This window comes from Periophthalmus magnuspinnatus, chromosome 9 (assembly GCF_009829125.3).
Source record: "Periophthalmus magnuspinnatus isolate fPerMag1 chromosome 9, fPerMag1.2.pri, whole genome shotgun sequence".
NCBI classification, from domain to species: domain Eukaryota; kingdom Metazoa; phylum Chordata; class Actinopteri; order Gobiiformes; family Gobiidae; genus Periophthalmus; species Periophthalmus magnuspinnatus.
This window is the reverse complement of record NC_047134.1, coordinates 13,786,744-13,812,278: the sequence shown is the minus strand read 5'-3', so window position 1 is coordinate 13,812,278 and position 25,535 is coordinate 13,786,744. Positions and strand designations below refer to the sequence as shown.

The 25,535-nt window shown below is 37.7% G+C and overlaps 5 protein-coding genes across 5 annotated transcripts in view; 3 read left to right on the top strand and 2 right to left on the bottom strand.

Annotated features, from left to right (window-relative positions):
* The window catches only part of wscd2 (WSC domain containing 2), a 32,228-nt gene extending 23,594 nt beyond the window's left edge, over window positions 1-8,634 (top strand). The window contains exons 5-9 of the mRNA XM_033973220.2: window positions 2,011-2,132; window positions 2,432-2,606; window positions 4,250-4,414; window positions 4,771-4,971; window positions 6,966-8,634. Coding sequence (XP_033829111.1) covers window positions 2,011-2,132; window positions 2,432-2,606; window positions 4,250-4,414; window positions 4,771-4,971; window positions 6,966-7,318 — 1,016 coding nt within the window. The 3' untranslated portion in view covers window positions 7,319-8,634. The remainder of the gene's footprint in view (window positions 1-2,010; window positions 2,133-2,431; window positions 2,607-4,249; window positions 4,415-4,770; window positions 4,972-6,965) is intronic.
* Window positions 8,635-9,111: 477 nt separating this feature from the next.
* cmklr1 (chemokine-like receptor 1) lies at window positions 9,112-10,493 on the bottom strand. The gene has a single exon (XM_033972735.2). The coding sequence runs from the start codon at window positions 10,488-10,490 to the stop codon at window positions 9,465-9,467; it is 1,026 nt and encodes a 341-aa protein (XP_033828626.1). The 5' UTR covers window positions 10,491-10,493; the 3' UTR covers window positions 9,112-9,464.
* A 3,310-nt stretch (window positions 10,494-13,803) lies between these two features.
* On the top strand, window positions 13,804-15,582 carry ficd (FIC domain protein adenylyltransferase). The gene is made up of 2 exons (XM_033973086.2): window positions 13,804-14,312; window positions 14,424-15,582. Exons 1-2 carry the CDS (start codon window positions 14,042-14,044, stop codon window positions 15,500-15,502), a joined length of 1,350 nt encoding a protein of 449 aa, XP_033828977.1. The 5' UTR covers window positions 13,804-14,041; the 3' UTR covers window positions 15,503-15,582.
* A 1,909-nt stretch (window positions 15,583-17,491) lies between these two features.
* Window positions 17,492-23,401, bottom strand: sart3 (spliceosome associated factor 3, U4/U6 recycling protein). The gene is made up of 19 exons (XM_033972313.2): window positions 23,167-23,401; window positions 21,753-21,879; window positions 21,556-21,660; window positions 21,272-21,456; window positions 21,085-21,190; window positions 20,820-20,941; window positions 20,582-20,737; window positions 20,379-20,517; window positions 20,120-20,227; window positions 19,972-20,049; window positions 19,836-19,894; window positions 19,655-19,764; window positions 19,469-19,581; window positions 19,309-19,385; window positions 19,041-19,212; window positions 18,524-18,969; window positions 18,299-18,451; window positions 18,024-18,211; window positions 17,492-17,956 (listed from the first exon to the last, which is right to left on the bottom strand). The coding sequence occupies exons 1-19, from the start codon at window positions 23,359-23,361 to the stop codon at window positions 17,779-17,781; spliced, it is 2,817 nt and encodes a 938-aa protein (XP_033828204.1). The 5' UTR covers window positions 23,362-23,401; the 3' UTR covers window positions 17,492-17,778.
* A 112-nt stretch (window positions 23,402-23,513) lies between these two features.
* Window positions 23,514-24,755, top strand: iscu (iron-sulfur cluster assembly enzyme). Its single transcript, XM_033972314.2, has 5 exons — window positions 23,514-23,718; window positions 23,882-23,995; window positions 24,063-24,173; window positions 24,269-24,347; window positions 24,458-24,755. The coding sequence occupies exons 1-5, from the start codon at window positions 23,620-23,622 to the stop codon at window positions 24,523-24,525; spliced, it is 471 nt and encodes a 156-aa protein (XP_033828205.1). The 5' UTR covers window positions 23,514-23,619; the 3' UTR covers window positions 24,526-24,755.
* Window positions 24,756-25,535: the final 780 nt, after the last annotated feature.

The window sequence follows — 25,535 nt, the reverse complement described above, 5'->3', positions numbered from 1 at the left end:
TGTAACTGCATAATACAAAGTCACATTTATTTAACAGTTACCTTTAAACACATTATACATGCACAAATATCATAAATTTACTGACAAAATACTTGACTGAGGATGAACTTTGATACAAACCATTCCTCCAAACAGAACTGGTGTTACTGAGCCAAGTTTGTAGGCCGCCTTGCTCGCACATGCCTTTTCAGATCTGCCCATAAGTTTTCAATAAGATTGAGATCAGGGCTTTGTGATGGCCACTCCAAAACAATGACTTTGTTATCCTTAAGCAGTATTATTTGGCAGTATGCTTCAGGTCATTGTCCATTTCAAAGACCCATTTGCTCCCAAGCTTTAACTTCCTGGCTGATATCTTGAGATGTTGCTTCAGTTGTTTAAACATAATTTTCTTTCCTCGTGATGCCATCTATTTTGTGAAGTGCACCAGTCCCTCCTGCAGCAAAACAAACCCACAACATGATGCTGCTACCCCTGTTTTTCACAGTTGGGATGGTGTTTTCAGACTTGCAAGCTTTCCCCTTTTTCCTCCAAACATAATGATGCTAATTATGACCAAACTGTTAAATTTTTGTTTTGTTATACCTCAGGACCAGGATATTTCTCCAAGACATTAAGGTCTTTGTCCCTGTGTGCATTTGCAAACTGTAATCTGGCTTTTATGTTTCTTTTGGAGTAATATCTTCTTCCTGGCAGAGTGATCTTTCAGCCCATGTAGGTACAGTACTCATCTCACTGTGGATAGTGACAGACTCGGAGTTTTCCCAAGTTATTTGAATGCATAATAATCTTACTGTATGTAAACTTCTGACTTTGAAGAAAGTAATGAAAGACTGTCTACTTGTCTTAGTTTGGCATTTAGCAAATAGAAATAATTTTGGTAATCCTAATTGACCTAAAACAGGAAAAGTTTAGACTGAAAAAAAGTGTATGTAAACTTAAGATTTCTACTGTACATTAATTTCCTGGAGACTGATGCCATGACTTAAACATAATTACTTCTGTAACATTAACCTAATCCTTAACTCAATTTATCCCATATCTTAATTTTAAACTATGTTGCTCTAATGCCGACCTACCTTTTGATCCCTATAAGAGAGGCATGTCAGTAAATTTACTGTCTAGTGCTTGAATTGGAAGTAATTCGTTATTATTTTAAATTCTGCTTTTTGTTTTGTTTTTTTCCATTATCAGCTGACTTTACCCTTGACATTTTTCTTCAGCACGTGGAGACTTGAATCACCAAAGAGGAACCGAGTATTGTGTTGAGTAGACAAATGTGGTTCTGCTGTTTATTGTTTAGTTCAGAGATTAACCTTCATGAGTGAATAGAGTAGTGTTAAGGAATCTCATGGGAGCAGGGAAATATCAAAGATGCAGGTTTAATCCAAGCATAAGGTCACAGATAAATAAAAGATAAGTTAGCTGCAATGCACACACTTTTCACTTGGGCATTAAAGGATTGCTGAAAACACAGAAAGGGCCCCATATAGACCATTTGCATTTATTATTTAGTTAAAGCTGACACCCTCAAAAGCATTAAGTGATTTTTCATTCAACATTAAAAAGTATGGGCTCACCAATAGCTCTTTCACCACGTAAATTTGAATGAATGTTTCAAATATTTTCCACATTTAGTATCTTATGATTCTAAAGCCTATGTAAAAAGTATCACAAATATGCACACAATTAATTGTATTGTCCAACGTAATTTAAATGTGCACTTTGATAATGAGAAAACATGCACATCTCAACTAACTATAATCAATCATGTGATGCTAACCTCTTGTTCAGTAATATACCCACTGTTTTGATTTATGCTCCATTCATCAAAGGGTCAAAGTTCATCATAACAGAGAGTCCAGTAGAAGGTCAGGCCTATAGAATGGGACCTCTTTACTCGGGGTCAATGGAAACGGGCCAAAGCCGCCAAACTCAGTAACCACACAAACAGAATGTATGATGTTTTCCTTTCTGAGTAGCTCCTGTGTCCTCTGTGTGTTTTTTCAGACGGTAGTGCCATTTTCAAGGGCTGTTTCCATAGGCCAGACAATGTCTCCATGGCCCTTCCTTTCAGCGCTGTCATCCAAAACATGTCCGTAGACAAGTGTGTGGACATGTGCACAGAGAGAGTAAGCACTGTGATTTTATTATTTTACAGCTGTTCATATTTTTGAATTTCTCCTTTTATTGCTTTACAGTATAGTATTAAACTTCCATCTTGCTGTGTGTTTTTAGTGTAAAGAAATATATAAAAAAAATCTTACTGTGAGTAAGGTCAGCCCTCCACAGATCTGACATATAACTTTGCCTGATGCAGAGAAGTTAAGTTAAGCTAAGTTAATGCCATACTGTGGAACAAAGGCAAAGCAATACTATACTACCCTTTTTATTGTTATCATCACTATATTAATCAAATACTGTTTTTTAGGAGAAGACCCTGGCCGTGTTGGCTGGAGATCGCTGTCTCTGCGGGTTCCCCACTCCGCTCTTCCCCCTTCATGACATGGAGGAGGAGGACCTGTGCCTTTACCGCTGCCAGGGCGAGGAGTTTGAGAGCTGTGGGAATGACGAGTACTTTGTGGTGTATCAGACACAGGTGCAAGGTAAAGTAAAAATAAATAAATCCAAAAAGTGTATTTATGTGTGTGTTTACAGTTTAACTTCTTACAGTGACTTAAAGATTAACTTTTTATATACTGTATTTTCCAGACTATAAGTCGCTCCGGAGTATAAGTCGCACCAGCAGAAAAATGTATAATGATGAAGAAAAAAAAAAAAGATGGCCTTTAAGTTGCATTTTTTGGGGGAAATTTATTTTAAAAATTTGAGACCAAGAACAGGCATGTTAAAATAATAAAAATAAAATAGAGAACAACAGGCTGAATAGCAGTACAATATGCTTATATTTTATATTTATTCAGCCACATGGAGCATAGACAACGAACTATTTCAATTCAATTTCAATTTAATATTTTATTTCATTCATTAAAACAAAACAATCCGCATAACTGCATACAGTATTACGGCTTTTGTACAATTTTGTTAAGTGAATGAAAGGGCACAGAAGGAAGCAAAAGCTTATAATATCTGCCCCTCATCAACTCTGACTCTTATTCACTACATTATACAAAGTCAAACATAAATGCACAGCTACTTTACGAAAAAAAAACAACAACAAAAGACAAACAAAAAAAACACAAAATCATCCTGTCACATATCAGTTATATATTTTCTTAATAATGATAATTTCAAACTTTTCTTAAACATATAAATGGATTTGGATTCTTTAATATTACTTTCTAGGCTGTTCCAAAGACTGACTCCCTTGATTGAAATACATCTTTCCTTTGGTTTTGTTCTGAACACTGGTTTAGAAAATACATCAGTTCCTCTTAATTGATATCTATTTTCTCTCTTTCGAAATCTATTTTGCAACTTCTCTGGTAACACTTTTTGATGAGCTTTGTACATGGTTTTAAGAATGCCATATTCCACGAATTCGTTAAATTTCAACGTTTCTAACTGAATAAAAAAAAACTAAAACTAAAACTAAATACATGTCTGGTGTGTTAACATAAGATATTAACAGTTAATCAGACAACTAAAGCATAAAAAACAAGCTAACAAGTTTACTCTTTCACCCCAAATCACTAAATCCATTGAATTCTTCATCCTCGGCTTCGCTTCTGAACAACTCCCCAGCTCTGGAAGTAGATGAAGCGCCGCTTCTGCTTCCACGTGTCTGTCACACTCACAACCGCGCGAGTGTACCAGGGACCAGGGAAAATTATATATTTTAATAATTTCACATATAAGTCGCACTGTCAGCCAAACTATGAAAAAAGTACAACTTATAGTCTGGAAAATACGGTAACTGTTGTTCTTTTTCCAACCATTGCACTTTTTCGTTGTGATTTAGCCCTTTGACACAGCCGTTACTTGATTACATACTTTGAATAAATGATTTCAGCTTCTGTAGCCACATAGACTTTTAGCTGTCGAGGTTTGCTGAGCTGTGAAATTAGTGCAAACAACACAACTTGTCACTTCCTTTTGCCATAGATTAGAGTGTGACTGCATTTGTAAGCAACAAAATATACTGGAAAATGTTTATGTCTTTGAAAGAATTACACTTAAGATGAGAAAATCTATACAGGATCATTTTATCTACAGTATGAGTTTTTGATGTTGTTTTTTGTTTTATATCTATAGTTTGCAAATGATTGATAAATGGATGTATTTTCAGATAATCGCTGCATGGACCGCCACTTTCTGCCCACTCGCTCCAAGCAGCTGTTTGCTTTGAGCAGTTTTCCTGGAGCAGGAAACACTTGGGCACGTCATCTGATTGAGCTCGCTACCGGCTTCTACACCGGCAGCTACTACTTTGATGGATCTCTCTATAACAAAGGTAGTGCTGCATTCAAGGTGTATTTTAACTTGACTGCTCAGTATTAATATTGAAAAGTTAACCTAAAGTCGGAATTAAAAAGGAAACTTACCCATTCACACTGAATAATATTTCCAATTGTATGTTTTTTTATAACCGGAGCCGTTGGTGTGAGATGATAATATGCTGGTTGTAAACGATTTAGACATGTAGTATTTTAACGTAATTTTAAAGACAATATTTTGGTTTACAATTGCTTAGTAAAAAGTTAAATAGTAAAATATTTCCATATTAAAACCAGCTCAGAATATTAACTTAATATAACATCCAGTCAGTTCTTAGTTTACAATGTGCAGCTAATCGTGGGCTGTTTGCAGGGTTCAAAGGTGAACGCGACCATTGGAGAAGCGGACGGACAATCTGCATCAAGACTCATGAGAGTGGCAGGAAGGAGATCGAAGCCTTTGACGCTGGCATCCTTATGATCCGCAACCCCTACAAGGCCCTCATGGCAGAGTTCAACCGCAAGTACGGAGGCCATATTGGGTTTGCCTCTCAGGCCCACTGGAAAGGGAAAGGTGAGAGTCAAAGGACATTGTAGCACACTCAGTCAATGCCACTTTAAAATCTGATCATCTGATTTGGTGTTTTAAGGTTATTTAAATGTCCTATAAATGGTTAAATCTGGTGTGAGTGTGTCTGCGATTTTTACTGCCCATGTAAATGTAAAGGTGAAGGATGAGAAACGGGAACAGTTGAAATATGAGTAATCTAAAATGAAGACCAACAATTTTGTGCCATTTGATGATTTTATAATTATTCATCAATTCTTTTGATATGGAAAACCTATGAATGGCCACCCGAGGTGATGTAGCACATTTGTGGTTAAGCACTTCTGTTGTTGTGGCTCAAATACATTTTTGAATGAAAATCAAGGAGAAATGAAACCCAGACTCAACCGCACACTGCGTCACTATGGTTGGTCTGATCATGAGTCATGTTGATCCACAAAGCTGAAATTTGTTCCTCAGATTTCATGGTTTATGAAATAAATAGCAATGCAGTTATAAATGGGTGATAGTGAGTCATTTGCCATTTCATGAGAATTTAACTAAAACACTTTTTTTAAAAGATTTTAAATCAAAGGCTTATACAATATCCTCTGTCAGTCTTTTCTTCATTTCTTCTGGACACATTTTAAATCTAAACCTTGAACAGAATCATATTATTAAATAAATAGCAAGTTAATATTTCCTTTCCTTTTTTATTCCTTTAATGTATTTCATTCATAATTAAACTCACAGCATGGTTTGCCCTATATTCATAATTTTGTTGTCAATCTCAAATATATATTCTTGGCTTAAAGCAGTTGTTCATAATCATTCAAAACAAATTAATCTGGCCTTCAGCACAATAATTTATTTTATTAATTCACTTGGATGAGTTGTCTCTCGGTTGTCGTGGTAACAGCTGTGATTTGTTTTTTGTGAAGTGTCTTAATCGATTTTGTGGAGCTGCAGAGTTGCCAAGCCAGCAGTCTCCTCTTTGTGAAAACATTAGCACATTTTGACCTGACGTTCCCAGTGAACATTGATGTTTTGGACGTGCTTTGACAACTGAAGCCTGTTCGACTGGAACCACATGAACATATATACGAGTAGTCATTATACTGTGGAGCACACTCTTATCTTAACGCACAGATGATTTATTCTGTTTACTTACATATCATATTATATTACTTAAAATCAGAAAATATGTGTGAAAACATTAATAACCGCAAACATAATATTAATATTATAAATGTACATATTCATAACAATCAGTACAATATTATCTATCGATTAATTATACACGATTCACATGCTATAATGTTTATTTTTACATTGCCTGGGTTGGTTTTGATTTTGTTTTGTCATTTTTTTTTTTCTTCCTCGGTTTTCTCTTGTGTTTTTTCTTGTTACGTAATTGTGCAAACTTAGCATGTTTCTCTAAACCTTAAAGAGCCTCTGTGAATAGTGCAGGTGGTGTTAAGAAAGCAGCTGGTTTCTCAGACTCAATCAATAACGCACACAAAAGGCCAAAATAACTCTTTTAACAAGTAATTAAAGTACCTTTAATGGCAAGAATAGAGATGACAGCTTGTTCATGTTTGGCTAGCTACACTAACTCACTATGAAGGATATGCACACATTTCATATTAGTTTCATTTTTGGGCAAATGAACATGGTTTCCTCCATCTTCCACATAGTCGCCAGTTCAAATTTTGTCACCCTGTTCTTGTGTCTGTGCAAAGGCACTTCTCCCACTTTGCTTTTGTATGAGTGTGTCAGTGTGTTTGTGTGACTGTGGTAGTTGGAGGAGCGAAACCGTGTTGCCATCAGTCCCACCAAGGACATGTATGACTGTAGTAGTAACTTAAAATCTCTGTGACACTTTTTTTTTTACCCTACACCAACAAAGATAACAACAATTGACAAATATTTCTGTTATGCACCACAACTATTTCCTACCATTTAAAGATACAATTGTTGAGTATTGGTTAATAATCCTGCACCTATTTTTTTTCCCCCAGAGTGGCCAGAGTTTGTAAAAAACTACGCCCCTTGGTGGGCATCGCACACATTGGACTGGCTGCAGTATGGACGGCGTGTTCATGTTGTTCATTTTGAGGAGCTGAAGAGGGACCTGTTTGATCAGCTCAAAGGCATGGTACAGTTTTTGGGCCTGGAGGTGTCTGAGGAGCGGCTTCTATGTGTGGAGGGACAGAAGGACGGAAACTTTAAGCGCTCTGGTCTTCGCAAACTGGAGTACGACCCCTACACAGTGGAGATGAGAGCGCACATCGATGAACTCATAAGAACTGTTGACGCAGCGTTAAAGAAAAAGCACATGTCGGGGGTTCCAGAGGAGTACAGGCCCAGATGATACATGTAGTAAATGTGTTTGATGCTTTAAATATAGATATGCTTTGTAGACAATATGTTTTATAGCAAGACACTATCCATAAATTGGCTGTATTTAATATTTGAAAATAATACAAAAAAGTATTTAAAAAAATCTAAAATGTGAAATTATTATCTAGTTTAGTTAAAGATCTGAAAAAGTCACGTAAAAGAACAAATTACTGTATAGATGCCAAAGATTGATGGAACAAATAGATTGGGCAGTTTATTACATTTAGTAAGAAATAGGGTAATGGTCCCAAAATATTGAAAAGGGAAAAATTAGGCCACCTTGTATGTGTAATGTCTTGCCTTATTTTGTCATATTCCTAATCTCTTTTTATTCTGATTTTGTAGGAGTTTCTTTTCATTTTTTTCATGAAAAGCACTTCTATGCACATGTGCAATGTGGCCATGTGCCTTAACTTGAAGCTACAGCTGTGAATACAGACTCATCAGTACAGTTAACTAGTCTGCAAATTGTACCAAACCGTTCAGTATGGCATTATATTAGAATGGCACATTCACATTTAAAATAAAGGCTTGACATATTTTCACACTCAAATTCAAATTTATATAAATATATAAAATAATGCAACTTCCACAATTTTCTAGATAAATGGCATGAGCCTGTATGTCTAGATGCCTGACAGTGCTCACATATGACATGTAGAATTTCAACCAACTTTTAGCTGCTAGTGATGTTATAAAAGCCCTTTGAGTTTGTTTTCTGTTTGTTTTTGTTTTTTTAACAAATATCAGCAATATGGGCTGCAACACCTGTGAGTATATTACTATATTATTTATATGAACTCTCAAATCAAAGATGTACTTTTCTTCTCAAAACTACTGATTCAAGAACCTTTGTCTCAATGTTATAATACTCAATATCTTGAGCATTATTTTCACAAATTGAACTGATGTAGGAACCCTAAAAATTTGAGTAAGTCAAGACAATGGCTGTTTTATGTAATGGGTTTAATTTATAATAGCAAACTTAATGAAAGCTTTTATGTTTTTGCCATAAGTCATCAAATTGCTTACATTTGTGAATATTATGAAACACTGACTTCCATTTTCAGTAAAAAGCTATACTTAATATAATTCTATTTTTATAGAATTGAAAATTCTTTATATTGCAAAATGCAGACAGAGTATATTTTTCGGATATGCTTTAAGGCTTTTGGCTCTTAGCTAAATACTATAACAACACACTGGCATGTTTTAACACCAAGTGCCACTGAATGTATTTTATATGGAATGAAGAATGTACTGTGAAGACCTAATAAAAGATCAAATATATAGTGTTTTTTTCTGTTGCAAGTTTGATGCCATGACCGTGTTAAACCCATTTGGCCTTTGTAGTTATGGCCATCCCCTGATGTAATCCTGTATTTCAAAACAACAAAAGCACCAGGCTTTTGTTCCTTGTTGTTTTGTTCCTCTTTTAATTTCATAGTGACACAATCAACCAAAACCTGGGACCTTTAAACCTGCCTTAGGGGTCAGTTTTATTACACCAAAATTACAATATATGCTGTCACAAAACAATATCACAGATATAACAAAGGACAGAAAAATAATATAATATTGCACAAAAATTATAAGAACATTTTAATGTATTTAGTTGATTGATCTTGATGACCATGTAAGTAATAGATGGTTACATAATGCATAAAATGCACATATTGCACACATTGCTACACTAACGCATTATCAACATACTTGCTTTCTTTATTGTAAAGGTTTTTTTTAGGACATAATGTTTAAACTTGTTTACAAGTAGGGCTGCAACACAATCATAACTAGTCGATCTAATGATCGACTAGTTAATAATAATAATCATTAAATTTGATGATCGTTAGTTTAGATTAAATAAAAAATGCTATGAAAAGAATAAACAATTTGTGATTTTAATCAACATTACACTTTGGTTTCCAATATTCTATATTCTCTATTTAGAAGCCTCTACTTGGCAAGGGCCCATATATTTTTTTAAATCAGTTTCTGGTTATACACATGAAGAAAAAAAAAATTTTGGGGACTAGTCAACTGCTAAAATACTTGTAAGTTGCAGCCCTAATTAAAAAAACAATGTACATGTAGCCTACTGTCCAGTGTTCCTCTGCCTAGATGTGCGTGGAGGCCCGGGTGTCTATGGAGCTGGAGCGGGAGAGATATCGGCTGGTAGTGCGTCCCTCTTCGCCCATCGCATTTTCCATCTTTCTCAGCATTGAGCTCTTGAACGTCTGCCTGAAGTCGTTCCCCATGAACACGTACAGCACTGGGTTAAGAAAACTGTTTGCTGTTGCTACTGACGTGCCAACTTGGAGCCCAGTTACTACCACATCGTGGATATATGTATGATGGTTCAACTCCAAGAGGATAAAGACATGATAGGGCAACCAGCAGATGAAGAATGCAAGAACTAAAGCTGTCATGACTTTAAATGGTTTGGACGATTTGGTCATCCTGTTATGCCTCAGTTTGAGGATAATGACAGAATAACAGCCTAAGATGATGACCAAAGGCCCTACAAAACCAACAAAGAAGCGTGTGAGGGCCACTATCCGATGGCCATGAGGGGGGTACGAGCTAAAGCAAACGGTCTGACCAAAATGAGTTAACACTTGGCGGTACATAGCTGAAGGGACGCTGAGAGCTATAGCCAAAACCCAAGCCACCCCAACAACAATAGAGGCCATTTTCACTGAGCGGTGATTCTGTGCCCAAACAGGGAACATTACAGACACACAACGATCTGCACTGATGATGACCAGTAAGAAAATGCTGCCAAACATATTAACAAACATTATAAAAGATGTCATTTTGCACATAAATAGTCCAAAAATCCATTTATCCATGACCATGCTGGCAATGGTTATGGGCAGGCAAGCGCAGAAGATGAAGTCAGAGATGGCCAGGCTGAGGTACCATGTGGTGTTCACTGTCTTTTTCATCCTAAAGCCAGCAATCCAAATCACCAGGGCATTCCCAAAGAGGCCCAGAAAAAAGATGAGCAGGTTTACTATCACCAAAGACACACACATGACTTCGCTGAAACAGGTTGACTGGTGCTTGAAGACCGCTTCTTCATCAGTAAAATTGTAATCATCTGTGTATGTGTAGTTGTAGATGTAGTCCTCCATGTCCATGCTCTATAGAAGAACATATACAGAGGTGAGTAGAATTGTCAAAATATTCAACATTGGTTCTTATTAGTGCAGTAAAAATATTTGGTGGAAATAAAGAGCAGCGGTGAAGGAAATCTGAGTTATCACCATATGTTCTCCAGACCAGTCACTTTGGCCAATAATACAGGTGGATGCCCACACAAAGACAGTATGACTCCTTCAAAAATATCACTAGAAAAAAATTGAGAAGTAGATTTTTATGTAACTATGTCAATAATTTTGTCTTTTTCACAGAATAAAGCGTTTTACAACATCTTTTGTGTCATTATAAGTGAAGTCTATAGGAATGTAATAAGTAAAGAAGCAAGCTCACCTTCAGTGCTGGTGCAGTCAAGTTGAATGTTGGCAGAAGGTTCAGTTCCTCAACCAAATCATCCTTCTATAACAGCTGACCAGCTTTCTCAACTACTCTCACTTCTGCCTTTATTTTCAGAAATAAAAAAAAAGAAAAGATTTTCCAACAAATCTTAGTTATACGGAATTCTGAACGTACTTTTATACACATTTTGTTTTTACCAACTGAATTAGGAGCTGTGCAAAAGCAAGGTAATAGAAATCGTATAAGTTCAATATGGTTGAAACATATAAAACAGCAAAAGCCCAAGTAGTAATGAGCAGGTCAACAAACTCAGATTGTGAAATACCCAACATTAAAACATGCTGCTTAGTCTGAGCTTTTGAGGTGACAAAAATAAATATAAGATTTGCTGCAGATGTTTCCAGCGATGCAGAGAAAGTGACATCTGGCCAACTGCCATCATTACTATGGGTGATTGTTAATTGGGGTATAAATTCTTGTACAACCTTTAGTCTTTTAATTCTTACTGAGCCAGAACAGCTGCAAATACAAGCACAACATGTGAAATATAAAAAATATGATAACTCATATTCCATATTACTTTTGCTCCCCTGAGCTGTTCTATCAACTATCTTTATATTGCCTTTTTTAGGCCTGAGCCCCTACAGGGCATAGGGCCTATTGCTTCTGCTTCTGCAGACTGTCTTCATGAAGTTGCGCGCTTTGCGCGCAACTTCGTGGCAGCACCGCACCTTGCACAGACTCCTGTGTCCTAGCAACCCATGCCGTAGGCATGGGTTGCATATTTGTTGTTGCATATTTGTTGTTGCTAGCATGTCAGCGTCAACATCGAGTCAATGGGCGAAGCCCATTGACTGTTATCCTAATGGGAAAATTTCAACATTTTCATACATTTCAAAGTCTTATAACGACTTATTTTCGTCAACGACGAACATAAAATTTGGCACAGTGATTCTTCAGGTCGTCCCCGTCAAAAAAGTCCGGGGGCCAATTTTGTATTTTGCACGGTGTTGCCATGGCGATGCCTGGAAAAAACAAATTTTGCCATTTTGTGCATCAGCACTTCCAATGTGTTTTGACTTGTTTGGTGACAAGTGCAGCCCAAACCCCCAATAAAGAAGGGACAAGTGGCGCGTTAGCACCACCCACAGGGAGTGCTGGGTCGGCCGAGTGCGAAGCACGGCCCGCGAGGGCCGTTCGATGCCGCTTGCGGCTTTAATTTCTTTTTCTTTTTCAATAGCAATATTTGAACGTTTTTCAGCTAAATAACCTTCAACATCAGGATGCGACTGCAGCTGGCATTAGATTTCTGAAGCCCAAGCAGGTTTATAAATAATCAAATGCAACACACATTAGGACAATAGGAGTAATCTTTCTGGGAAAAGAGCACAAAATCCTCTATGGAAATGCATGTATCCTATAATCTCTCCATAAATGTTTGTGGGTTTTCAGACATGATATGATTATTCTGAACTTGATGCAACAAGACCATTAACTCCAACTGAACAAAGAACAGCAAATCCACAAAAACTAAATCCACAAATAAATATGAAAATGGATATATTTAAAGACAACTTCAAACTAATAATTTCATGCAATGACTTGATCTCCATTATGCTGATTACAGAGCAGCAGAAATGTTTTTGTAATGACAAAAATTTCATTTGCACATTCAGAACAGGTTGATGACCTTTATAACATAGTAACATAGTCTATTACAAAACCCCTCTGTTATAGCAGGGAGAATCAACTGGATTTTAATAAAATAGTTAGAATTTTCCTTTATAAAAGGCAGTGTTTTTTGTAGACTATATAATGAACAATGTGTTAACCATAATCACGGAGGTTGAATGCTCGTACATAATTTCTGGGTTGGTGAATAAAAAAGACCATCCATTACTGAGTTATTGCCATGTTAAGTATACAATTTTGTTAGTATTGGAATCATTTGAATTATCTTGTGTTCCCACTCTATTGGATACAGAGACTGGTGAGATAGAGCAATAATAAGTGAGAGGAGCCCCAGGACGCCTCTAACGGTCTTCTCTCATTGGAAACAGAATTATCTTCTAGTCTCCTGTCCATTTCCCCACCTGAGGTCTGCGGCAACAGAACCTATCGCATGCTTGAGTTCATATATTTTACCATGTCTTACTTTATTTAACCCATTGCTTTATACTGCCTTTGTTGGATCCTAGGCTATTCTAGTAATTTTATATTCATATGGGGTTTTAACTTGGGAAGATATGTAAACTTCCTTTAGTCAACCCCAGGGCAGCTGTGGCCCTTTTATGTGGAATCTAAAGCATTGTGTGAATGAGCTATGAGCTAAAAGAGTCAGTCAGGCCCATCTGGTGGGAAAAAAAACTGTTGGCTTTGGCAGGCTGCCTTGGCTTGTATGACCTCACTTCATTTTAGATAGTCTTTCGAGTTGTGCAAATTTAATTGTGTACCTCAACTCAAATACGGATATTCAGCAAAACCATGGGCCTACTGCCTGGACAGTTTTATAAAATGCATATTCAATGTCAATGTCGTGAGTCCATTCAAACAAAAACACAAATCCACAAGGTAGACTGCACACAAAAGCAAATGGATTGGAATGAAAATTGTTTTTTCTGGGTTGTTTTAACACAATGGCGCCACCTTGTGTTTTAGAATAAAATAAGCGCAAACTAGACCACTAGACAGACGACACCACAGAATACAAAATAAAACAGCTCAATGTATGCATTAAAAGAAATAAATATGCTACATTCATTGAGCGTTTGAGTGAGCCGTATTCACCGCGCGCCTCGACTGCCTGACAGACAATAAACAGGGCAAAGTGCTGTCATTATTATCCAATCAAAGACCGCTCCGTGGATCCTGGCAGCCAATAGAAACGAATCTTCATTTTGGCTCGGACCAATCATTTTGCATCATGTTTATATGTTCTGACCGGGGAAAGTTGGTGGGGTTTTTTTTTTAGCTTCCCACAGATACCGCGGAGAGAGAAACGCAACACTTGATTATTTCTGTTTTTTTCGACCTTCTTCCAAAAAGTTTAGAAACAGTGTAAACTAAAAGCTGAATTGTCATTAAAATTCAGTACTACAAAGCCAGCGCTGTTGTGGCATCTGTCCTCCGGCAGTGCCAGCAGGTGAGATGAGAGCGTGTTAGCCGAGGATGGAGGCTTTAACCGGGGACCACCATGGCAGCTCTGACCGTGTGGCGTTACACCAGCGGCCGTGTCCTGGGTGGCTGGGGGCCGTTGTTGTGCGTTTTGATTGGTTCTCTTGTGGGCCTCCTGATGCCTCTGGTGGGAGTAGACGACAAGTGCTGCGCTGCACTAAAAGGCATTGCTCACCTGCGCTGTCAGCTTTGGGGTAGACCTCCACCGCCTGCTACTGTCCAGTCCACGAGCCTGACGATCCCTTTCACTGCGCTGGACCTGCTGCCTCAGAAGAGCAAGCCCAGCAAAGGTGACGTGTCCACCTGTATATTTGTTTTTTCTCCTTAGTGCATGACCAGTATAGAAGTAGGGCGCTGTTTGGATAGAATTTCATGATAGCATTTTCATTTTGTTTTCGCAGATATGGTGCTTGAAGCCAAAGCAGCTCTTCAGCAGGCCCAGGAGATGAAAAAGGCTGGGAAAAGGGAAAAGGCTCATAAGCTCCTTGTGCATGCTTTAAGCATGAATCCAGATTTTGTGGAAGCCCTGACAGAGCTGGGAACTATACTGGAAGAGGAAAAGGATGTCATCCAAGCAGACCACCTCTACACTAAAGCTCTGGCGATTTCTCCATGTAATGAGCGAGCTCTGATCAGTCGCGACCGAACTCTTCCCTTGGTGGAGGAGATTGACCAGCGTCACTTCAGCATTATTGATAGTAAAGTGCGGAGGCTTATGTCCATTCCTAAAGGTAACTCTGCTCTGAGGCGAGTAATGGAGGAGACCTACTACCATCATATTTATCACACTGTAGCCATAGAAGGCAGCACTCTCACTTTGTCTGAAATCCGTCACATCATTGAAACCCGATACGCTGTGCCAGGGAAGAGCCTTCAGGAGCAGAATGAGGCGATTGGTGTAGATGTGGCTATGAAGTACATCAACACAACACTTTTATCCAGGACTGGACCCATCACAGTACATGATATTCTTGAGATTCACCGGCGTGTGCTGGGCTTTGTGGACCCTGTAGAAGGAGGTAGGCTACGGACCAGTCAGGTGTTTGTTGGACATCATATTCCGCCCCATCCACAGGACCTTCAGAGGCACATGCAGGAGCTGGTGCAGTGGCTCAACTCTGAGGAGGCGCTGCAACTCCACCCGGTGGAGTATGCAGCCCTTGCCCACTACAAACTAGTGTATGTACACCCATTTGTAGATGGCAATGGACGCACATCTCGACTACTAATGAACTTGGTTCTCATGAAAGCCAGGTACCCACCTATTACCATTCGCAAAGAGCAAAGAGCTGAATACTATGCAGCTTTGGATACTGCAAATGAAGGGGATGTCCGGCCTTTTATTCGCTTCATCGCCAAATGCACAGAGATAACATTGGACACACTGTTGATTTCTACAACAGAACATGCAGTAGGGCTGCCAGGGACCAGCCAGCACCCAGTTTGTTTAGACTGCAAGCAAACCATTCCTGTCCACTGAATCTTTGACAACTTTTCTGCACATTATAATGGCATGCACATTTGTTTTTAAAGAAAAACCTAATATATTTTTTTAATTTATATTTTGTCCATTTTGTCATTTGCAGCACCTTGGGAACTGGGGCCAAGCCAATATTCGCCGTTTAGATTTATTTATCAGCCAAACCATTGCTGATATACCTCATTTGAAAGCTTGGTCTTTTGTGCAATCGTTTATTAGGGTGTATGTGTTTTTTGCTTTTTGTTTGATATTGATGAAAACAAAACATAATCATGCAAAAAATGCCTGAGTACTTTACATTTAGGGGTGTTCTGTCCTGCAGTGACACGCCTTTGTAGCAAAATATAAAAAATATTTTCAAAAACAAGTCAGTCCTACGAGGGTAAGGAAGCCTTTTCACAAATCTAACATAATTTTTTGTGCAACTCTTAATTTTAGATATTTGAATTTGCCTGTGGTGTGACCTCTCTACTTACCCTGCTGGACATTAACAAAAAATTTGCCATGTTAAACAATTTTGATAAATCATTTAATATGTTTGAGTTTCTAGCTGAAGAGTAATTTAACTGTCCCACCCTCCATATCAGATGAGCTGCTCCTTGTTTTTGTCACAGTCTTTTTAAATATGCGATTTTCCATGTCACACCACTGGACCCCCTTTTGGATTACAGCATTAAACTTTGTATCTTTTTAAGATTAAAAGTATAGATAAAGGTATCATTTTATTAAATGATACATGTATACATGCTTACTTTTATGCCAACAACTTTATTAGCAATCTGACACGAGATTTATTTCAGAATTTTTTGAAGAAAGGTGTTAGTCACACCGCAGGATGTTTTAGTGTTTTTTTTGTTAAAATACAAAGAATTTAAACATAACTTCATGTATAGAATACATATTTGTGCATAGTTGACTCCAATTTTGGAGGAAGAAAAATATTATTTGGAGTCTTTTAATATTTTACTGCCTGGAAAAGAGATGAATTAACGTAGACTAAATTAACCAAACTTCAAAAGTGTGAGTTAAGTTCACAATAATTGTTAAAATATAATACATTATTTAGTCCCAAAACATGCAGGAAAATCTATATATATTGGCATTTCCATTACCGTTATTATCAACTGGATCAGCTTCCAAAAATCAGTATTGGTCTGGCCCCAATTTTAATCAGCTGAATTAATTAAAATGGGAATGCTTGACATTACTGTCCTTGATTTAGTTTGTTTTATTAAAGATTTCAGCTTTTCTCTTTCTGGCTACTTGAGTTGTTTAACAAGTGTTTTCAAGCAGCATTGTCCGTACAGTCTGAATTAACAATGCTCGGAAATTTTAGGGATCACAGTCATCACACGGACAGATAACTCCTGTAGATGCAGTACATTTTATTGAACAATTGATTCACTGCAGATTATAAATAAGTGAAACGAGAACATTGATATTTACCAAAACTTAAGCCTAAATTGACTATAATTGATAGTCTGTAGAGAACATCTGTAAAATATTTTTGAGGCCATTACGGTGGAATACCAAAATGTAATTCGTTAAGTTATCCATATAACAGCTTCTTTCCTTTTGAAAATGTGAGTTAACCTAGTCAAAGCCTAATCATAGGCAAAACCGGTGCATATAATCAGTTTTAATTCTCTATCTGGGCTATTATTGGATTCACTGCGTGAACTAAGATAGAACCATATTGTTCTTGCATAGGTGATAATTGAACGATTGTGGAAAGACAGGTCCGTTTTAATTCATCCAAATAAAAATGTCACCATTACCATATTTTAATGTAGACACATGAATTAAGTGTATTTAGACAACAGAACCTCAGCATTTCATGGAAACTGCATAAAATAGTTGGGGATTTGATGTAGTACTAGTCAATAATGGTGTACTAAAAATAATCTAGAAAAGAAAACATACTTTGTCACTATAGTACACAGTGTTACACAATAATTGCATATATCACTTCAAGAATCAATCACACGGTTGAAGGTTTAAAAATATACTTAACAGTTTCTGACAACTCTTTCACACCACAAAAGGACAGCATTTTAGTTACAATATTATTTACACTTGAAATATAATACAGTTAAAATTTTCACAGCAATACACAAACTTAACACAGAGTTGTAATTTAGAGGATGCTCTCAGCAATTAAGGCAATTTGCAGTAGAATATAATCTACTATTGTATTAAAGGGAAGGTGGGCGCCAATTACAGAACTATTTAGGTACTAATCTAAGGACACAGGATGGCTTTCAAGATGATTTATGTCATTTATTGAGAAGCATTCTAGCAAAATCTGCATTGGACAAAGGTTTTGTATCGTTGGCCGTGTTTGTTGCTGCAACAGACTGTGTTGAAGTCCCATTCTCCACTTTGCTCTCAGACCCACTTTGACGATTTAAGGAACGGGGAAGTAACGAAAGCTGAGTCCGTCCTTTACCTCTCCTTTGAGAAAAGTATTTTGATTAGAGCACTGAAAAGCAACACAATACAATTTTACAACTGAACTTACGATCCATGAAACTGACGAGGCATCATGTCTGTGGACTGACGACTGGAACTAGGCTTGTCCACAGTGTTTCTGCGAGGAGGGTTACTAATAGCAACAGAAATTCTGTTGCCTTCTACTTCCATGCCATCCAATTTTAGAACTGCTTGGGAAGCCTGACTTTCATTTGCAAACTCAACATACGCCAATCCCTGTGAGAAAATAGTAAAAACTTAAATTTTCATTTTAAGCATACAAATTTGCATTTGTAACTATACATTACATGATCACAGCCATACCTTTGGTTTTCCTGAGCGATATGTTACTAGGCGGACTTCTTTGATACTCCCGTGACTTTGGCAGATTTCCTCCAGTTGCTCTTTAGTACAAGAAAATGGCAGCCCAGAAATAAATATTTTATGTTTTTCCATGGATGTGTTATATTTGAAGACCTGTCAAACAAAAAATTAATGGCATGCATGACCCAGTACAAATGAAACAGAGCTATGTGCACTACCATTTACCTTAAAGTCAGGATTTTTACTTTTGTCAACACAGGGGGATACGAACATAGGTCGGCCTTCAACTTCCCTCCTATCCAGTTTAAGTGCTTCAGGTACAGATACTTGGGATTCAAACTGTACATATCCATATCCTTTGAAGCCCCCCTTAATGTTGAAGACTGGACGTATTTGTTTAATGGGACCACAAGAGTCAAACAGTGTCCTGAGTTTAGTCTCTGGCTCCTCCAGTGTGTATACCAAGTTACTGATGAAGATACTGCAGTTGTCATTACGCAATTCAGGTTGGTTCTCTCTTTGAGCCATAGACACTGTGCTGTCCAAGTTGGTCCCCCGTGGAACAGGCTTAAAACCAGGAGGAGCAGTCTTCCCAAAGAGTCCTGTCTCAGTTTCCATGAATTCTTCACTCATTTGGTCACCATTTCCCTTGTGCCTTTTGGGACCTTGTTCTAAAACAGTACTAATTAAATGCAATGTTCAACAGAATCTTCTTGCAAACTACACAGTATATAGTGCATACCCAAGTCTTCCTTCCATTCAATAGCATAATCATCCTGCTCAGCCTTCCTCTTCTCTCCGACACAAATTCCCTTTTGGATTTTTTTCTGTGCCTTCTTGTCAGCTTTTGTTTTCCGTCGCTGCTGTGTTCTCTCTTCTTCCTGTCGAGCAATATTAGCTTCTTTTTCGGCCACCTAGAAGTAGGTCACAACACCATGTAGTGAGACAACCCCATGTACACCTACAAATAATGGCCAAATTATACACTTTAGGGAACACAGTGCTTTTACCTTTGCACGTTGCTCATTTATCCTATTGAGCTTGGTCTCTGTCTTTTGTACAGCTACATCCCAGTCCTCCAAAGACCCTGTAAACCGCAACATAGTATTATCATAGACTGTATAGTATTATAGAGAAATTTACTACCACAAATACCAGTTGTACCCTTACCTTCAACTCGTTCAAATGTGAGTAGTACTTCACATACATGCTCAGGGTAGTCTGAAGTGCACTGGACAGCTCTGTGAAGAGCCTTGCGGCAATGGACAGTATCACCATAAGATCTAAGAAAAGATAGTTTTGGCTTTTAAACATAGAAAACCAGTAATAATTCTATCTGATTAAATCAATACAGACCTTTCAAGATTGTAGTACTCCAGCCACATGTTGGCATATTTAGCATTTCCTTTTGTCATAATGTTATCCCAAAGCTCTCTGGCTTTTTGCATATTTTTGCAATGAAGGGCCTGAGAAAGAAATGCTGACCATGCATTTTTGTTTTCATAATTACATTATCATAATTAAACATGACACTTACCTCTATCCTGGCCCAGATTTGCATTATAATGCATGAGGGATCTCCACTTTCACCAAACCCTTCAAAGTTAAAAACTTGAATAAATAAATTGCTCATTAACAGGAAATTTCTTTGAAACAAATGCAATTTTGCCTACTTTCTTCAACATCTTGTTTCATGTAGTCGAGTGATCTTGTAAAAGTTGACCGTAACTCTTCCAACTCTTTACTAGATTCTGAAACAGCAAATACAGAGATGTCAAAACAGAAGTTTTACAAAGACCTTTGTAAACAGGAAAAAGCTACCTTTACTGAAATCAACACGTCTTCTCAAATAGTCAAGATATGCCTGCCAAATCTCCACATAATCAGTAGCTTGTATGAATCCTGCATTCAGTGCCTTCTCAAAAACATCTGAAAAGAACAGAAATAGTGTAACTATTGACATTGGTAGCTTTCAAAACTATTAAAAGTCACTGTATGCAAGCAGAAAGAGCACCACCAAGAGAAATCGTGCATTTACAAAAACAGATTTTTGCAACATTATTCAGCACAGTAAGTTTACCTAACACAGTTTGGTGATCAGCACAATGCCTCTCCAGAGCCAATATATAACCTTTCCATAAACCCATTGTCCAAGGGCAGTTTCGAACAGCACGCTCATGGGTGGAGAGAACTAAATCTTTGATCTTCAACTGGCGGTCCTGATAACAGAAACATTACTCATTGACACCAGGACCAAACAAAGCTCCACAGTCTTGTACTCACCAAGTATGTGGTGCATTTTGCCCACATGTCTGGAACCAGGCAGTTCTCTGCCAAAGCACGCTCAAAAATCATTTGAATGCGTGCTGGGTCACCCTCCTTCAGTTCATAGTCTATGTAGGCTTGATACTCTGCCAGCTTAGGTGGTTCTGCTACCATCTGCGGTACATCATATGCACTATGCTTAACTCAGTAAAAAAGAAATCAAAATTGTTACCATACATTAAGACTTGATGGTTACCAGTGCCTCTTCAAAGGTTTTACACTTTTCCATCAGCTGCAGAGCCTTTTTGTATTGAAGCTGAACTGTTTCAGGGACACCATCAGCCCATTCTTCATATTCAGCATAGGTGGCTTCCATGTCTAAATAGAATGGCAAAATAACGACCATACTGTTCAAACTGTTTGTATGTAATGTGCATCCTATTGTTAATGTGAAAGGACAAATCTCTAACAAACATTATGAACTATTTAAAAGTGTGCATTAATTACCAATAAGGCCTCACCCATTAAAGGCACAGCCAGCTGCCGACGAAATAGTGTGTGGATGCGCTCTAGCTGAGCATTTAGTAACTCCTGCTCCTGATGGCTGGGTATTTTTCCAGGGGGAGGCTGGTGGCAACAGGAAAAGAGAAAATATTATGAAACACATAGTTGCGTTTCTAAAAGCTGATAAGAGAATAAGACACAAACCTGTACTGTTGTCAGAATGACATTCTCAAACTCCCTATATGCCTCCCACACCATCTGTCCTTTTGTCACGTGGAGCCCAACCGCTGTCAAACCTCTTTCAAAAACTGCCCTCACCTTGTCAATCCCACCAGGTAATGCCATACCACCAATAGAGTACTGAGCATATTCAAGCCAAATATCTGGACCTAGGATTGAGAACATAACACACATCTTTGATTAACAATGCCAGTTTGTTTAGATGTCATTGTTAGAGAAGTAACATTTTCTAATAAATATGCACATACATATATAATCTTTAACAGCCCTCTCGAAGATCTCATATACTTTTTCTCGGTTTGATTCCTCTTCTGTTAAACGGATCTCATCCTTAAGCCAATCAAGCCAGATCTCTGCAAGGATTATTAAGAAATAAGTTTAAGTTAGCCAATAACACTGTAGCTCTTTGCATTGAAATTATTGTCCTTAACATATTAACACAAACCTTCAGTAAGCGGAAAAAGTTCACTCATCTTCTGCCTTGCCTTTCGCAAACGCAGAAGCTCACCTTCTTGCTTCAATAGCTTGATTAGATCCACATGGCAGTTGTAGTCAAATGCATTGATTGATAGCTAGATACAAGAAAGAAAATGTAATAATGTCATTACAATGTTATATTATCTTATTTTAGGTAGATATTAAGGCTTTTACTATTAGTAAGGGAAATAAAACTGTTAAACAGTCTTGTATAGTTACAGGATTTACATACTGAAAGAAAATGTAACCACTACAACACTTGGTGTTAATATTTTTGGTATACAAGCCTTCTTAAGTAACAGTGGCCATATTTCACAAAGCAGGTTGATCGAACTCAGAATTTAATTCCGGACTCAGACTTATCATACTCAGACAGGGCCAACTTAGAGTTTTCAGTTTCAGAAAACCAGTCTAGAGCAAAGTTAGACCACTCTGCTTTTGCTCACTTTGAGTTTAGCTGAGGAGAAAAGCCACAATCAGTGGAACCCAGAAAAGGATTCACTATGGCAACGGTGAATCAGAAAAGGCACCTTAGATGGAGAGGAAGTCATGTGACTGTGCACAGGTTAAATTCAGGTTTGATGTTAAAATGAGATGTTAAGTAACACTTATTTTTACACTTTAAGTATTTGGAGTAGTAACATGTCATTTAAAACATTCATTAATTAATATTGAGGCAGCAGTTAACTAAATGAATAGATCTAGTTGCTTGATATCAAGCCGATTAACTTGACCAAATTAATTTAGGAAGTTATCATAAACAGTGAGTTTTTGTTATATTATAAATTACAAATAGAAACAAACTATAAAAGTGGAAAATAAAATTCACTATAAGTTAAATCCTCCTCATTCACTGTTTTAACTGTAAGTTATGTGAATGGGGAAGTGAACTGTTAAACTCTGGTTTAGAGAAATAAAACCCCTGGACCAGATCAGGTTCACAGTTGCCACGGTGACTGACTCAGGGGTTAGATTGATGCTCTCTGTGAAAACTCTCAGCATTTTTCAGCGTTGACCAAACCTGAGTTTGTACTAAACTTGCTTCTTGAAATAGGGCCATTATCCTTGCATCACAGCGTCAACCATAGAAATGACTCAGTTGAGGACAAATGGCCGGGCTGCGCAGCCGAGAAGTGAGCGAGCATCATGAGCTGCACAGGAGCGCTATTCATTACGTGGCTCGTATCAAGGATGTATTTCATACTACGCAAAACAAGAATAGTCGCTATTGTCGCCACGTCTCATCAAGTGTTGCAACTACTGTAGAAATATAAACTAAGCAGAATAAGAGTGCTGGACACCGTTTAAGATTCACTCATTCCGGTTAGCCTTTGAGCTAACATGGATAACATTAACGAGGCTTTCTGATTGCAGCTAATTACCTGTTCCTCCAAACGCTGAATTTCGGCCTCGTTTTCTTTCTCGTCCTCAGATGAATCAGCCTCGTCGTCTGAATTTTCCTCTCCCATAGCCTCTTCTCCGTCCTCTTCTGAATCCATTTCTCTCTCATCAGTCCCCACATCGTCTCCCTCCATATCTTGTGTTAAGTGCGTTTGCCCTGCGCTTCTTGACGCCATGTTGGAAAGTCTGCTCCGTAGTGTAAGGTCTGCCTGGTAACAAGCAGCGCCCCTAGAGGCCGAGCCTGGCAATGAGCCTGGCGCGTTCACTGTCCGTCACACCGCTAGAGGGCGTCACTAAACAGCAAAACCTCTCATTCGACTTTGTCAACAAACATCACCAAAGCTTCCTACCCTCTTCTCGCTGAATTTAGCTTGTTTTTTTGTGATATAAACACGTGGATTAATAAGATCCAACATCACATTCACAATTGCAGAATGTCGGGGGCTTCGTTGCGAAAGTGTATATCGTTGCTGGTTTATAGAGGAAAATTGTTCAGTCCCGAGCACAGTACTTCATGTTCATATCACAAGAAGGTAAGCACGTGCACCTTATTTAGACAATTTATATATATATATATATATATATATATATATATATATATATATATATATATATATATATATATATATATATATATATATATATTACGTAATATCTGTTTCTTAAGTTACTGTCATGGTGTTCATGTGTCCATAGGTGGTTGATCACTATGAAAATCCAAGAAATGTGGGCTCTTTAGATAAGAATGCCCAGAATGTGGGCACTGGGTTGGTGGGTGCACCAGCCTGTGGTGATGTGATGAAACTACAGGTATGGAAAGTACTATCACCAAAGATGTAAATATTTATCCATTCTTTTTAAATGATATGTTGTGTAGATACAAGTGGATGATAATGGCAAGATAGTAGATGCAAAATTCAAGACTTTTGGTTGTGGGTCAGCCATTGCGTCCAGTTCTTTAGCTACCGAGTTGGTGAAGGGGAAATCTGTAAGTCATTATATATATTTATTTCACTGTGAACAAAAAATGTACATTTTACCTAAATGTCACATTTTATTGTCATTTAATATCTATTTCCAAAGGTTGATGAAGCCCTCACTATTAAGAATACAGACATTGCCAAGGAACTTTGCCTGCCTCCAGTCAAACTTCATTGTTCTAGTAAGTAAAGCTTTTTCGAGATACTTTTAAATATTCATATTATATTCTTATGTTTACATTGGCTATTGTTGTGTGTAGGCCTAATTTGACTTTATTTTGCTTTCTTTCAGTGCTCGCAGAAGATGCCATTAAAGCAGCATTGTCAGACTATAGACTAAAACAAGACAAGAAGGAGTAAAGCAAATACATGAAATGTAACACACAGTTACAATAGAATACAATTCAAAACAATAATACAAGGCACTGTGTGTGTCCAGTAATTAATATGTTTTTGTACAGCCTTTGGAAGAGAACATTAAAGAGATGCATTCCTGTATTTCAGTCATAACTAATGTGATTGTAATGTAATTAAGGCTTTATTTGTGAGACTTAACAATAATTTATGCTAAAATAGGATTGCTTATTTGAAGAAATTTAATAGTTTAAAGTACACATTAAAGCTGTAAAATTTGTATGTATCATATATACACAGATAAATATATTTGGATTATTATATATTTGGCCTTCCAGAGTGTGAGTTTCTCTGTTCAAAGTAACTGCAAAATCAAATCAACAGATTCAACACGTTGCAATTTTAAAATGTTGTTTTAATCTTTTTGTGACAATAACCATCTTATCTACTCATGTCAGTTTCAAGTGGTGCCACTCTCTGGCGACGATTGAGTACTTTTTTCAGAACTACAAGCACTGCTAGCATTAGCATAGCCACAAGAATACACAACAAAGTGAGGAGGGCGATGATCACTGTTGAATCCTTTAGTGTGGTGGGTGACTTTGGCTCAGCTGTGGGCCAGAGAGACTCTCTGTTTGTAGACTGAAGAGCCCGAGTCTCTTCAGTAGAAGTTTGATTAGTTTCTGAGGGTTGGCCGGTCATGTTGTCTCGACACAACTGCCCCCTTTCAGTTTGAACAGTAGTAGTAGTTTCTGAATAGAATGGTCTCACTGTTGGAGTTGTATTTAGCAACATGCAGTCCTCATAGCTCAGCATCTCTAAAGTGAAATGTCCAGGGTGTATTCTAGTCTTGGTCAGAGAAGGAACAGAATCATCTACCACAAGTCTTGTAGCAACCTTGTCATTAACATTTTGGGAGGTTTTTAAAACAGACTCAGACACTGTGGGAGGTTTTAAGGTTTGTGGACTTGCATCATTGTGCACACTTGTTTTTGGAAGTAGGACATGAGGACAGA